The following is a 16,426-nucleotide window of genomic DNA, read 5'->3' on the forward strand; positions in this document are numbered from 1 at the left end:
GACTAAAAAGGGAGTTGCATTTGAATGGTCGGAAAAGCGGGAATCTGCTTTTCAAGAATTAAAAATGAAGTTAACTACAGCTCCAGTCCTTGCACTACCATCTGGTACTGAGGGATTTGTGATTTACAGTGATGCTTCACATAAGGGACTTGGTTGTGTGCTTATGCAAAATTGAAGGGTTATCTCTTATGCCTCTCGACAGCTTAAACCCCATGAGAAGAGTTACCCCACGCATGATCTTGAGCTAGCCGCAGTAGTTTTTTCTTTAAAGATTTGGCGGCATTATCTGTATGGGACTACTTGTGACATTTATACTGACCATAAAAGTCTCAAATACCTTTTTACCCAAAAAGAGTTGAATATGCGCCAGCGGCGGTGGTTGGAACTTATTAAGGATTATGATTTACAGATCCACTATCATCCTGGTAAAGCCAACATGGTGGCAGACGCACTTAGTCGGAAAAATGTGGGAAATTTGGCAAGTCTACTGACAGAGAAAAAGGAGTTGATGAGTGAGTTGAATAAGATGGGGGTCGACTTGGTGATACATGGTCAAGAAGAAACAGTGGCAACAATGATAGCCCAACCGACATTACTTGAGGAGATTAAATTACGCCAAATGGAGGATGGAGCTCTAAAGAAGATATGTGATGAAATAGAGACAAAACCGAAACTGGGGTTCACTTTGACAGATTCTGTGCTTAAATTTCAAAACCGAGTATATGTTCCTAATGTGTTAGAACTTAAACAGAAATTGATGGAAGAAGCACATGCCTCAAGAGTTACAATGCATCCAGGAAGTACCAAAATGTACCGGGATTTGAAACAAAATTTTTGGTGGCCAAGTATGAAAAAAGAAATCGCGGAGTTTGTCTCTAAGTGTTTGCAATGTCAGCAAGTAAAAGCAGAGCATCAGAAACCAGCAGGATTATTACAACCTCTTCCAATCCCGGAATGGAAATGGGAACATCTAACCATGGATTTTGTAGTAGGCTTACCACAGACACCTCGAGGGATGAATTCTATATGGGTCATTGTCGACCGATTGACTAAGTCCGCCCACTTCCTACCTGTGAAGGCCCAGTATAATGCCGATAAACTTGCTGTGATCTATGTGAATGAAATTGTAAGGCATCACGGTGTTCCGGTCTCAATTGTGTCAGATAGAGATCCAAAATTTGTCTCAAGGTTCTGGTAAAGTCTACAGGATGCAATGGGTACAGAATTAAAGTTTAGCACAACTTTCCACCCTCAAACAGATGGACAATCCGAGAGGACGATTCAGACGCTAGAGGATATGCTTCGAATGTGTGTTTTGGATTTTCAAGAAAGTTAGGAAACTCATCTGCCGTTGGTTGAGTTTGCGTATAATAACAGCTACCATTCGAGTATTGAAATGGCACCCTATGAAGCTCTGTATGGAAGACCGTGTCGTTCTCCCGTGTGTTGGGCTGAAGTTGGAGATAGGCCATTGTTAGGGCTAGAGATTGTCCAGTTGACAACTGAAAAGGTTAGAATTATTCGAGAAAGATTAAAAACTACCCAAAGTAAACAGAAGAGTTATGCGGATAACCGGCGAAGGAATTTGGAGTTTGAAGTGGATAGTCATGTTTTTGTGAAAGTTACCCCAATGAAAGGACATCCAAGATTTGGGAAAAGGGGTAAGCTAACACCCCGATATGTTGGTCCCTTCCAGATCTTAGAAAAAGTGGGTCCAATAGCCTACCGAGTTGCCCTTCCACCACATATGAGTCAGATTCATAACGTATTCCATGTTTCTATGCTCCGAGGGTACCTTCCAGATCCGTCACATGTTATTGATTATAACCAAATTATGTTGACTGACAAGTTAACGTACGAGGAAAAACCAACTCGAATTCTGGACCGTCAAGTAAAACAGTTACGAAACTGAGAAATTCCAATGGTAAAAGTGGAATGGCAAGAGCACTAGGGAACCGAGGCAACTTGGGAAAAGGAAGATGAAATGCAACACCAATATCCGCATCTGTTTCCGTCCTAAGGTAAAACAAGTTTGGAGGACCAAACTTATTTAAGGGGGGGAGGGTGTAATGACCCGACCCTCGTACATGATTCTGGTGTCTTTTCAGTCCTCTATTCTGTGTTTTTGAATGCTTATTGTGAAATTCTATGTGAAACTACATTGAATTAAATGAAACTTGGAAATATGGATTCCTATCTGTTGAATAAGAAAATTATCTATCGTACTTAAATTGGTTGAATCCGGAATTGGAAGCCTTAGAGACTTAATTTTCTGAAATTGATTTGACATTTGAAATCTGCATGATTTTTAAGCTATAATGGGATTTTCTATGGAATTTCAATTTGGGATGCTTAAACGATTGAATTTTTGTCTTATTCACCCTTATAGAAATATCTCTATATATCAAAGTTCTTGGATCATTTTGACTTAATATCTCCTGGAGGAAGAACTTAGTTGAGAGAAGGGTTGTGAGGAGTAGCTCATCAAAGAAGGTAGAGACTTGTGAGATTGAAAGGAGATCTAGATAGTGAAGTTCAAGGTAAGTCTAAGTTTCCCAAATTCAACCCTTTCTTTTTAATTTGGAGAAGGAATTGCTTGTTATGGTGTACCCTAGAGTTATAATGAGGGTTTTGGATGTATTGATTTATTGGTAAGATGATTCTACTACTTGCTTGTGTTAACTTAATTTTGTTTCTTGAATTACCATGTTAGAACCCATATGTGTATATATATAGCCATATATGTATATATGTGTATGTAAGAGACATAGGTTGTGGTGACGATTAATTGATCTTCCATGATTCAAATAGTTGTGTGTTTGCACCCTTAATTACATGATCTTTGCACCATATTTTAGCATTTAAAGCATCTAATTTGGATCTTCTTGTTGATCACCAAACATGGGGTTTTGTATGATTTTCGGACTGCCAAACGGGGGCCAGACCGCACGTGCGAAGGTCGTGGCCGCATGTGCGGAGAAGAGGAAAAAATTTGGGAAAGCATACTGTTTTTGGCAGCACGAGCGGTGGAGGGGGACCGCACGTGCGGTACATGTCCGCACGAGCGGAGGGTATGGCCGCACGTGCAGCCCAGGTCGAAAATTCTGTTCGCTCCGTTTTACGTGCTTAACCCTCAGCTCTTTTTGGAATTTGTGTTTGATACCTGTTTATGATTGTACATGCAATTGAAATGTAAAAATGTAAGAAATGGTTTAAAAGAAGAAAGAAACTAATATGTGTTATCTATGTGTGTAGGACACACCACCGGAGGAACCACCGCTCCGCAACAACATTGTGAGTAATAGTACACGGAATGTACATTTATTTACCGTTAATATCTGTTATGACCATTCTGTTTTCTGGTAGACACGGCATTAACATATGTATCGGTCGGAACTTGGTGACAATGTAAGGTTAACTACATTTCTATATATTTCTGGGCCGAAAGGCTGTTCTATGCATTTTTGGGCCGAAAGGCCGTTCTGTACATTTCTGGGCTGAAAGGCTGTTCAGTATACTTCTGGGCCGAAAGGTTGTTCTGTATTTCTGGGCCAGTAGGCCGTTCTGTTATAACTGTAATACTAGGCCCAAGGCTGTTTTGAAAGTAAAACAATATCAGACTCACTATTTGGATTTCATTTTTGTGAATGCACTGTTATGCATTGTGGTTAAAGTTGGTTATTAAACTGCTTAAGTACTATTATTCACTGAGCTTGTCTCACTCTGTAATTTTGTCTGATTCTATAGGTAATCAACTTGGAGGTCAGTCCTAGCATCGTTATCATCTATCTTTTGTCAACCTAAGGACAACCAGGCACTTGGAGAAGCCCTTTGCATGCTAGTGCAGTTTTGCTAGACTTTGTCATTTTGTACTAATGTTTTGTGGGCTGAAGTAGATTTGTATCTAATGTTTGTTATATGCCTAACCTCTGGGCTGGACTTGTAGATGTGTATGTAACTTAATCTCAGATGCATGTTCACTAGATGTTTAATTCCGAGTCGTGGTCCTGGCATATTTGTAGTCGCTCAATGGATGTGTCTGCATGTTATTCTATTATATTAACACTTCCGTTCAGGCCCCGGATATTATATATATATATATATATATATGTAGCAGGATAAGTGTCTGTTTCTGAGTAGGTCATGCCCGAAATTTTAGGGGCAAGTTTGGGGCGTGACAAGTAGCTAGAACCACGATTCGCGCCCTCGAGCGCGGAGCGGAGTTCTGGGCGGTCTACAATAAGCAACCTTGTTTAATAGGTAGAAAGGGGTATGCGACTCAAAACATTATAGCTGCATGTGACTTTGATATGTGTTTCACATTTTGCTTACCAGGATAGGAAGGAAGTGCACATGATACTCGGATCTTCTGAAATACAATTACAAATCCTAATTATAATTTTCCAAAACCACAATGAGGTAATTGTTTATTTGATCACGAGAATAGATGTACCAAACTCACATCTTCATATTTATTTTTTCATTTATAATTGCTTACTTTATTTTATTAATATTTGAAATTTTAAATTAGATGAGTTTTACTTGGTGGATGTTGGGTATTCAAATATGAAAGGATATTTTGCACCTTACAAAGGAGAGAGATATCATCTAGCTCAATTTGAACATAGTCAACCCCCTCCCCCCAAAAAATGCACAAGAAAAATTCAACCAAGCATATTCATCACTTAGAAGTGTAATAGAAAGAACGTTTGGAATTTGAAAAGCAAGATAGCTGATTGTAAAGGATATCCCACCAAATTACAAGTGGTCGACCCAAGTCAAATATATAGAAAAATAATGTGACCTAAATAAATAATCTTATTTTTTAGTTATAATTATCAAATCAACTAAAAAAAGTCAACGGTTATTCCAAACATAATTTTTTTAATCATACTAAAATAATTAAAAATAAATAAAAAGCCAGTTGTATTCCCTAAGGCTATGTTTGTTTCGCAACTTGAGTGGCTGAATTGGATTGCCATGGTTGTAGGTCCCAACCATAGCATGTTTGGTAGTGAAATGAGAGGGCTGATTGATAGTCCAAGGAGCTTAGTAACCCCTTTAGTAAAAGGATTAACTTAGCTGGATTATAGGTAGAATTAGAAAAATAGTGAGGGTGATTGACTCTATTTTATATAAAAAAATTTATTTTTTTTACCAAGTGCACCGGTTTGTTTTAATATTTGTTTTAGTTTTTTTTAATATAAAAATAATTTATTTATTTATTTTCTATAAAAATAATTTAACAATCCTATCACTAATCATCTCCCATATTATCATCAAAACAAATACACTTTTACTTAATCCCTTTACTAATAATCCTCACATTAACAATCTCTTCGCTAAGCATCCTATTACTAACAATCTCATCCTACCTAATCTGCCAAACAAGGGACAATGGTTCTCTCCCTATTAAAACTGCAAACGAATCGAGCTGTTCATGAACAATTCAAGATTGACTCCTTTAAAGCTCGTTTGACCTCGACTCGCTCACTAAATGAACGAGCTCTAGACTCGTTTATTAATCGAGCCAACCTCGAGTAGTACTAAACTCGACTCGATAAGATTCGTGAATATAAAAATAAATAAATTAATATTTATTTTTAATAATATATTAAATAAATTTCCAACGATCTATTTTATTTTTTTATTTATATTTGGTATTTGTATTAATTTATATATTTAATTGATGAAATTTATTATTAATATAAACATTATAATAAATTTTACTCATAATTTTATATATATATTTTTTATCTTAATAAGTAAATTAATTTAAATTAAATTTTTTTTTTTTTTCAACTTATTTATTGATCGAACTAGATCGAGCCGAATTTAAATTCAATAAATATTTGAAGAGCAAGTTGGAAGTTGGAACTCAATTTTTGAAGTTTGAGCTCGAGCTGAATCGGGCTCCTAATTCTATAAACAACTTGAACATGACTCGAATCGTTTACAGCCCTACTCCCTGCCATCTTCTTCCATTCCAACGAATTAAATTATCAGATTTCTTCAACTGAACCCTTTTACAGCTCTGATCACGTGCCTGTGAAATCCAGGATATCTGTTCCAACCGCGAATTGAATTTCTAGGGTTTCCATCAAATTTAGGTTTCAGTGTTGTTTATCTTCTTCTTTTTCTTCGATGGTTCTGTCTCAGAAGCTTCACGAAGCGTTCAAAGGGACGGTCGAGAGGATCACGAATCCTCGAACTGTCTCTGCCTTCAAAGAGAAAGGCGTTCTCAGCATCACCGAGTTTGTTCTCGCTGGCGACAATCTCGTCTCCAAATGCCCTACCTGGTCCTGGTAAATTTACGCTCTATTACACTACGATTCTAACAATTTCATTGCGTTTAGCTTTTTCTGATTAGGTTTTATTTTCCAGAGAACTTAGCTTTTAGCTTGCAAATTTGGGGTTGCTTCACAGTGTCCTACTCTGAATTTCAAATTTGTTATTCAATTTATTTATTTATTTTTAAAGTTACAATCTTTTTTTAGTTGTTTTGGTTTCGTGATTATACAATCGAAACTTGTCTTGGTTTTGTGAAAGCTTAAATACTTTGGCTGTGTCTAAGAATTTTTTTGAAATCCTGTTATCATTACTTGTGTGACCCTAGAAATTACGAAATCGGTGGATAATAGAAGTTGCTTTAGCTTGAAACTGGAAGGAGAGGCAGTGCCATTTCCAATCATGACTGGTGTTCATGACAATGAATGGGTTTAATCAGTAGTAGCTTTGCTTTTTGTTTTTTTTTTTATTTTGGGTTGCTGGACGGTAGATCAAAAGGCAAGACCAATGGGTGAGTGAAGTTTAGGCGCTTTCAAAAAATAGGACCTGGTATATGGGGTGATCCTTTTTTTGGTGCTCAAAGATAACTTTAATTTTGGCTAGTTTTTTTTACACATTTTTGTTATTGCCACTTTTCATTTGTGATCTTAGCATCCTGGTTTCCCATTTCGTGGTTCTTCTCCTTCGTCCACAAAAGTTGGATGAGGTGGGAGTTAACAAGCCCATACAATAAGTTAAAAGCTTCAAGATTGATGCGATGCATTTAGGCTAGCCACTTAATTAACTTTACTTGGGATTTTAATCACGTAGAAGCTGAGGATATTTGTGTTGCACAGCTGTTCCTCCTTCTGTTTCCATTTTTTAGCAAACCACTTAACTTCATATGCAAAAGTACCATGCTTTGATATCAGCTAGATCTTTGTCAATATGTGGTCTGTTTTCCTTAGCTTATTGTTTTGCTATTTATGGATAGGGAATCCGGTGAGCCAAGCAAGAGGAAGTCGTATTTACCTGCTGAAAAACAATTTTTGATCACTAGAAACGGTAAATGACATTATGGTTGCTATGTTCTTTTCTTGTTTCAGTAGCTAGAGAATCTTCATTTGTTGGTAAACTATAAAGCACGGACACGTCTTCGGAGGTGACGTACAGGTGTCTGACACGTGTTAGACACGGACACGTGCCGGACACGTTGTAGAGAGTCAGATACGCTAGGACACTTGGGACACGCTGCGGACAAGTTGAGGACACGCTGCAGACATGTTGGGACACATTGAGGACACGCTGAGGATCATTTTTTTCAAAAAAAAAATTAATTTTTTTATTAAATAGCATACTTAAGGTTCATAAATTTGGTAAAATTAAATATTTGATATAAAATATTTAAAAATATGACATATAATAAATATTTAAATTTATATGTTTTGCACGTGTTTTCAACGTATCGTGTCTTACATTTTTTAAAAATTTGCGTGTCCGCGTGTCCGTGTCATGTCATGTCATGTCATGTGTCCGTGTTTGTACTTCTTAGTTGGTAAAAGCTCCTGTAATTTTTATACACCACTATTACCTATAACAGTGGGTCATTTTTATCATGAGAAAACTAGCAACACTTCGTTAATTGCTATTGGTATCATCTCTGTTGAACTTATAATTTTGTCTTTTTGGTATAAATAAATTGGCCAATAGGAAGAAGATTAAAGAAATAATTTCTTGTATGCTATGTTACCTAGAAGGTGGATTGTTTTGGTATGAGGAACAGGAATGCGATATGCCACATGCTGTAAATTGTGGTACAATAGGAGTAGATTTCTTAATTTGACATCCACTAAATTATAGTGTACAGTTCTTCAAATTAATCGTTCAACAACATAGTTGTATGAACATTGTGACCCATTGTTTTACATTTTGTCAATCCAAAACTTCACTCCATCTAAATTTTAGTTTATTGTTAAAATAATAAAATTAATGGTGTGTGCCTGCCATGTCACCGATGTGTCCCTGGACGTGTCCCTATGTCTTTAGATCACTAAATTTACCGTTTTGGAACGAAGGTATACCATGTTTTGAATGTGTTTTCCAGAGCGTAAATCGCTAGGGTGTTAACGTTTTCTGATAACAATGATTGTGTGCAGTATGCATATTGCATGTGTGGTTTCAACGCAGGGTTTATCTGTGATGTTTGTAGACACAAATTTCAAAACATGAAGTGTTTCAACACATTTCAAAACTCATGTTACAAATGTCCATTGTTTAATTTTTTTGGACTAAATAGTGTTGATTATTTGAATAGTATGTTCCTATTTCCGATCTGTATTTATTTAAATGAGACATCCGATTAATGAAGAACAACAAAATGAACAGAAGACAAATTAAGAAAAATAAATGTTTTATTGAAATTGTAGGGATTTAGAATCCTTAGATACAAAATACAATAGTTGGGTTTGGAACGCTTTACCTAACGCTCGCCATCGTATCAGATGCTTGCAATGTAGTGTAAGCTCTCAACTTCTTTCTTGTAACTACTTCTTTGGCTCTTAATTTCTTTCTCTCTTTCTCTAATATTCTCACTTCTGATTTTTCAATCCCCTCTCTTGTGTGATGGTCCTCATATTTATAGCGGGCCATCCAAGTGATAACAGTGTCTCATCCTTAATTTGAATTTCAAATTGAATGATAGTGCCATTTGAATTTTGAATGATAGTGCTATATGATTAATCATATATCTGATTAACTATATTGACCCTTTGGATTTCATCCTGTGTGGTATCCTTGTTGTAGGCTCTACAAGTGTTATCTTTTGTTGGCTCCACGTGTCACTTGAGTATCTTGAATAACGTCGCTATGATACGATGTTGTTTTATTTAAACACTTCAATTGGCCAAGTTGATCAATTTAGGAAGTGATTACCTACAATAATTCTATCATAAGCTCTATGTGTGTCATTAACTAATTGACCGTATTTGAAATTTGAACATAAACTTGGTTGAAATTTATTTGCTAACAATGTTACCGCTCAATGACCATGCGGATCCGGAAGGATACATGTGTAACCCTTGTATTATCCATAGGTGACAATCTTGTATTATTGGCCTCTAGGGTATTGGCAAAACTATCTAGTGATGCATATGCGTAATTGTGCATTAAAATTGTGGTCCACAAGTTTCTTTTTTGGTTCTTTACTAGTGCAACCTATGAAGCACGGATATAGACATGGACACGGGACATGATGATTTCAAAAAAATGGGAACACAGGCACAGCCTGGGACACGGCAAATTTTTAATTTTATTTTTATTTTTTTTAATTTATATAAACTTGTTGTGTAGATTAATATTATGTTACCAAACAATCAAAATTAATCAAAACTAATATTAATTCAATATATATATAAACCACTACATTTAAATAAATTAATAGATCATCCATATTTGGACACACGTTTCCCCAGTAAAATAAAATAAAATAAAAATTAATGGCGTGTCCCTCGACGTGTCCTCGTGTTCCTTGATGTGTCCAGATTTGGACACGTGTGTCCCCACCGTGTCCCTGGCGTGTACCCTTCAATAATAAAACGTATGTGTCCCTAGCGTACCCTCGTCTCTGACACCGCTACGATACTTATTTTGAAGTGTCCGTGCTTCATAGGAAGCAGCTGTGCTTCTATTTTAAGTGTGCTTAAAACTTTTATGCATTATCTGAGTCAACTCATGGCAAAGTGTAATTCCTTTTTTTTAGTTCCTTGTCTACGCAGAGCTGCGTCAGTGGAAGAAGAATATGAAGCTGCTGGATGCGAAGTCCTTCTTGATAATGAGGATAATGATGGTTGGTTGGCAACTCATGGTAAACCAAAAGGTATGTTGTTTGTTGAATCCTGATAATCAGAAATTAAGTTTACGTTGTTTGACATTTTATGCTTTTCATTGTGTAGAAAACAAATGTGATGAGGAAGAAAACTTGCCTTCCATGGAAACTTTAGAGATCAGCAAGAAAAATACCATTCAGTCGATCTCTTCATACTTTGGTGGTGAGGAGGAGGAAGATATACCAGACATGGCTGAATACGAGGAACCTGACAACCTTATTGAAACAGATCCTGTAAGTGCATCTTCTTTTAGAGTAATAAATATTTTGCACACAATTGAAGCTTCCAAGTTCCAAAGAAATGAAAAATCAAAACAAAAGTTTTGAAAATATTACCGAACAGGGCCTTAATTACTAATTTGAAGACATGTTAGGTGAAGGAAAAAGCAAGACCATAATAAAAATCTCTGCCAACTCTTCTTCTTTGAATCGAACATTCATGTAAGCTCAAGTGGTAAATTATTCCATAATAACAAGCTTGAGCATTCAAATCCTTTACTATTATAGCTTTATGAGTACTTCAATAAAAGGTCTTGTTTCTGGTGGCAGAAGGCTGATTCCTTTGAACTTCTGACATCTTAAAATTGTCTTCCATGAAGGTCTTTGCTTAATTCTGACTCCTGGCCAATGGCAGAGAATAAAGATTTCTACTTCCTCTATCGCAGCTTTTAGTTATGCTAAGAAGGTGACGTATCCGTGTCATATCCATGTCGGACACTGGCACTCTTTGGACACTTTTCCGACACATGTCCGACACTTTTCAAAACGCGTCCTATTTTTTAATTTTTTTTAAAGACCTGGACACCGACACTCTTTGGACACTTTTCCAATCAAACATTCATGTAGACTCAAGTGGTAAATTATTCCATAATAACAAGCTTGAGCATTCAAATCCTTTACTATTATAGCTTTATGAGTACTTCAATAAAAGGTCTTGTTTCTGGTGGCAGAAGGCAGATTCCTTTGAACTTCTGACATCTTAAAATTGTCTTCCATAATGGTCTTTGCTTAATTCTGCCTCCTGGCCAATGGCAGAGAATAAAGATTTCTACTTCCTCTATCGCAGCTTTTAGTTATGCTAAGAAGGTGACGTATCCGTGTCATATCCATGTCGGACACCAGCACTCTTTGGACACTTTTCCGACACATGTCCGACACTTTTCAAAACGCGTCCTATTTTTTAATTTTTTTTAAGGACCTGGACACCGACACTCTTCAAAACACGTCATATTTTTTAATTTTTTTTAAGGACCCTGACACTCTTTGACACATGGAGGACACATGTACGTGTCTTTATCGATTAGACACAGATGAAACTAATTATAAGTTTGAACAAAATAACTTAAGATGCAATAATAAAACAAAAATCATATAAATTAATAAGAATTAGTGTCATATTACATTTTTATTATCTTTGAATGATATATTTATATATATGACATATAATAAATATATACAATTTTATATTTTATGTGTGTCCCCCGTATGTCGTGTCCTGCATTTTTTGAAAATTGACGTGTTGGCATGTCTGTGTCATTTTGTGTCGTGTCGCGATTCACGTGTCCGTGTCTGTGTCCATGCTTCTTAGAGCCCCTGGTTTTTCAGCTTGATATTATGAATAGGAGGTAGCCCTTTGCATCACCCTGGGTATGGAGGGAAGCAAAACTATTTGTCCATGAAGCTGGTAAAAGAATTAGAAAGCTAGCCACTTTTGATGCCTCATTAGTCTTTGGATATTTGCTTGTTTTGCTCCATTATTCTTTCCCTTAATCAAAGCAAATGGTGTATATATCACAATATATTAATATAAAGCAGTTTTCGTTGGACGAGAGATGAATATAGTAGCAAATTTGGTCTATGACTTGGCAATAAAGAATCAAATGATATGCATGTGTGCCTCGTGCAAATAATATATATATATATAGGAAAATGTCTCGTACCTCAAATTTTGTGGCTCAAAAGTGGCTCAAATGGCCAAAACGACGTCGTTTTGGCCATTTTTATGTTGTTCTGTACTCAAAACGACGTCGTTTTGGCCATTTGAGCCACTTTTGAGCCACAAAATTTGAGCTACGTAGCATTGTCGATATATATATATGCTTATGTTGAAACTGTGCAGGAAATATAGATGGAGAATATCAACTGTTATTTTTTCCTCTTTTGAAAAACACATCAATCTCTTATGAGGAGTGATGAAAAATCTAAGGTTTTGAGTTTAGGTATATGATTTGTATGAGATGGCTGCATTATAGGTCAGTGGTCAGCTGCATGTTGAAGTTTCACATGAACAGGAATTTTAATTGATAGACTGAAAATAAAACAATTTTTTATCGGTTTTTGGTATTTGGGTTTAATGCCCCTAGAGGATGTACTTTAATGTTGTTCAATCTACTGTTGAAGGTTTGATAATTGTGATTTACGTACCTGCTTAATGCAGGCAACACTTCAATCTACATATCTCGTGGCTCATGAACCTGATGATGACAATATTCTACGAACCAGAACATATGATGTCAGCATAACGTAAGTTAAATTATATCATGCAGACCCTGTTGATAGTGGATTTTGTTCACGAGTCCACATTGATTAAAATCTAGTGCTCTCTCTACTATTGTCATGTGGTTTTTTACATTCTATTGTCATGTTTTTTTTTTGGTTTCTTTTCAGGTATGACAAGTATTATCAAACTCCACGTGTATGGCTAACTGGATATGATGAGGTTCGTTACACTAATAGTACTTTCTTTTTTCCCTTTACTGCAAAACTAAGAGCAAATGCTGTACCATTGCTATTCGCGAGGCACCATGCTCAAATACTTGAAACTTTCAAACAGAAAGAACTGTTGGGAAACATAATTTTATTACTTAGTACGGCTGCTCTGGAAAATCGAGAATAATTTGCTATGGAAAAGTTATCTTACATAACTAATTTTCAACCTTGTAATGCAATTGAACTAATTAATGAAATGTGTATATTATATCTGCTGAGCAGTCTTTTGGTTTACCATGCAGTCAAGGATGCTTTTACAACCAGAGCTTGTACTTGAAGATGTTAGCCAAGACCATGCACGTAAAACGGTGAGCAGAAAATTGTAATTTCTTAACAATTATTACCAAATGTGGCTTTTAATTCGAATGAATCTTATATTTTGCCAATTGAAGGTCCATTTGTGAGCAATGTTATCTAGATATACAAATTATCCGTTTGGGAATAGGCTATTTTAGTTGGCTATTTGGGTTTTTACGAAAAGACATGCAAAAAAGTAGAGAGAGATGTGATGGGGTGTTTTGTTTTATTAGCTATTTTAGCCCATTCCAAACACCCCTGCATTATTTCTGTAATGTAGGAAGCTTGTTTTTGTTTTCTGATTGTCAGTCTGGAGGATGATTTGTAATTACCTTTGGCTGAGGTATATTCATAAGTGGTGCTGATGAGGTTTCCTGTCAATGATGGGAAGAAATTGGTCCAGATTGACCTGAGTCTGAGGTACCTTAATGGGTGTGTTAGGAACCCCCAAAAGCATTCTTAATCTCATGGAAATAGGTTAGGAAATGGGTTTCTATGTGACAGATTTATTTATTTCCCCAACTACCAACCAATGACTCCCTATGTACCAATTGCTTCCCTGCTATATAAGATCCTTGTGTCAGTCATGCATTTTTGGTGTTGTAGGAGTGTACTTTTGGCTAACAGGATATGTAAATTCTACAAAGCTTTGCCCCCTTCTTGAGCCTTTAGAGGTTGCCTTGGTCTTCCCATCTTGTTCTTCGGCAATTTTGGTACACCTCATGACTATTTTTAATCTTTGTGCCAAGGGTTTGACAGGCTGTGCAAAACATATCTTGTTCATCGTGTGATTATACATTGATTGATAATTGCACAACTAGCTTGAGCATGTAATATCTTTTTGTTCACTTGTTTCAAGTAATTTCTTCTGGCAATTTCAGGCTAGGGAAAAAAGATCTATTTTGGCTATCAATTCTTAACTTTTGTGCTATGTTTGCTTTTGATTAGTTACCTATATTTTTTGGACAATTTATCATTTACTCTAAACCTTGTTGGACTTAGGTAACTATTGAAGACCATCCACACTTGCCTGGGAAACATGCGTCTGTGCATCCATGCCGACATGGTGCTGTGATGAAGAAAATTATTGATGTTCTAATGTCCCGTGGAGTTGAGCCGGAAGTTGACAAGTAATTTTCTTTACCATATCACACACAAGCACTTTTGATTCAGTTCTACCTGCTTTTGAGAATCGAGTTAAGCAGTTTGTCAAATTGGGTTGTTGAGGACTTGTATTTAGAACTACAATCTTAATCTCAAGCTGACTCATCCAGTAGACCTAAAACTTGGGGTTGGGCAGGAGTTTCAAGGCAGGGTGTTGTGTGGGTGACAGAATTGTACAAGTAATTCAACAAAAGAGGTCACGAAATTGAAGAAGGCTAGATAACACTAAATGGTCCATGGTTAATAGTGTTGTATCAAACAATAAGTCCCTTCGAAGAGGTGCCATATAGCTTAGCAGGTAAACTGGCTTGATGGTGGTATTAAAGACCTGGGATTGAGTCCCTTCTTCACCTGGGATTGGGTTTAAATCTTAAACCCCCGTCAGAGTTTCTGACAAAATCTTTCAATTATAATTTCTTATATATCAATTCCTGTCAAGGTTTAGCTTTTATATTGAATTTTATTTTCTACTTTCTAAGTTCTTTTCCCTATATGAATTTTATTCTCAGACTCTTTGACTTTTATAGGTACCTTTTCTTGTTCTTGAAATTTGTGGCCTCTGTGATTCCAACTATTGAATATGATTACACGATGGACTTTGATCTTGGCAGCTCCAGCACATAAATAAAGGTAAGTTGCAATAACTAAAACCCACTGTATTGGTTCCCAGTATTTTGTTGAAGGGTAAACTACATTGACCTCCCTCGAGGCTTTGGAGGAGTGACTAATTTGGCATAATATTACGCTGTGCTCCTTCAAGGTTTATAATTGAAAAACACTTGCCTCCATTTTATTAGTCAAACGTTAGTCTTTACAATAGTTTGATCATGATTTCAGTGAACTATGTAATGAAATTCTTATTTTACCATTTATTGACTGAAATCAAATATGCATATAGTGATATGTATACAATTAATAGCATACATTCTGTTACCATTTCATCACTATAGGGGCTCATTCTATTTTTTTTAAAATTTCAAAGGTGGTCAGTGTAATTTACCCTTCTATTAATGTTTGTCAACGTCTATGCTTGCTTGTGAACTCTGTTAAGATTCAGAAAGTGAAGTAAACTGTCTACCCATTGCCTCCATAATTATTATATTAACAGTGTTTGAAACACTCTCTCTCTCTTTCTCTCAGAGACAGACAGAAGATGCAAATTTGATGTAAACATAAAGAAGTTGGTTGATGCTGGTGTACTCTTGACTCTACCACCATCATCATCATCTAAAAAATGGCAAGTTGTTTAGACCTCACTTTTGATTATTTTCTCAATGGTTCAAGTGTTGTCATATATGACTGTAAATAATACAATTCACTTCAAAATCTAAAGCGTGTCGCTATTTGTTAGCTGGCTCTAACTATTGGTTTGTATGGGTTGTTTGCTGGATAAATTTGTGTAGATTTGTGGGTAGCGAAGAATCCCTTGGGTCCTAGTTTTAGGACATGATCTTGAGCTAAAGAGATTTATCATGTGATTGAGAAAGAATTTGTGTAGTTTTTGTATATGAATTAACTTAAAGTCTTTTACTTTGAAACATAATGATTATTGAGATAATTCTTAATGTTATCTAAAAAGAAAAATTGTATATATATATATATTGTACAGAAAAGTGATTTGACTTGGATCCTTTCGTTACATATAAAAACATATCAGCATAACATCGGGATGGCACTTTAGCTACGTTTGTTTGGCTCTATAGGATAGAGGGGATTAAGAGTACAATGTGATTAGTGAGAAGTTTATTAATGTGGTGGTATTGTATTGGAGATATAAGATAAAAAATGTTTGTTTATACACTATCGGATTAGTAATACTAGTGATAGTATTAATATATAAAATTAATATTTTTTAATTTTAGTATTTTTTTATATTATAATAATAATAATTATTATTATTATTTTGTAAAAAATATAAATTTTGCTTAAAAATTATTTAAAAACTTACTAATTGCTTCACTCAATTTTTAATCCTAACCCCACTAGGATTGGTAGTCTTACTAACCGGCCGTGGGGGGGGGGGGGGGGGGGAATCCCTTCACTCAT

General features: G+C 35.8%; 1 protein-coding gene across 3 annotated transcripts; it reads left to right on the forward strand.

Annotated features, from left to right (window-relative positions):
* Positions 1 to 5,797: 5,797 nt before the first annotated feature.
* LOC114322287 (autophagy-related protein 3) lies at positions 5,798 to 15,964 on the forward strand. Of its 3 annotated transcripts, none has more exons than XM_028269562.2 (10): positions 5,798 to 6,305; positions 7,262 to 7,332; positions 10,025 to 10,141; positions 10,218 to 10,384; positions 12,588 to 12,673; positions 12,818 to 12,869; positions 13,162 to 13,227; positions 14,219 to 14,346; positions 14,908 to 15,010; positions 15,521 to 15,964. In XM_028269562.2, exons 1-9 carry the CDS (start codon positions 6,145 to 6,147, stop codon positions 15,002 to 15,004), a joined length of 945 nt encoding a protein of 314 aa, XP_028125363.1. In that variant the 5' UTR covers positions 5,798 to 6,144; the 3' UTR covers positions 15,005 to 15,010; positions 15,521 to 15,964. The 3 variants fall into 3 exon arrangements, 2 of the variants coding, with proteins under 2 accessions (XP_028125363.1, XP_082735573.1); XR_014336128.1 differs by having other exon boundaries at positions 5,825 to 6,305; positions 14,219 to 14,678; positions 15,521 to 15,674; XM_082879447.1 differs by having other exon boundaries at positions 5,825 to 6,305; positions 15,527 to 15,964.
* Positions 15,965 to 16,426: the final 462 nt, after the last annotated feature.

Source organism: Camellia sinensis, chromosome 1, assembly GCF_055761805.1.
Source record: "Camellia sinensis isolate YWXY chromosome 1, ASM5576180v1, whole genome shotgun sequence".
NCBI lineage: Eukaryota > Viridiplantae > Streptophyta > Magnoliopsida > Ericales > Theaceae > Camellia > Camellia sinensis.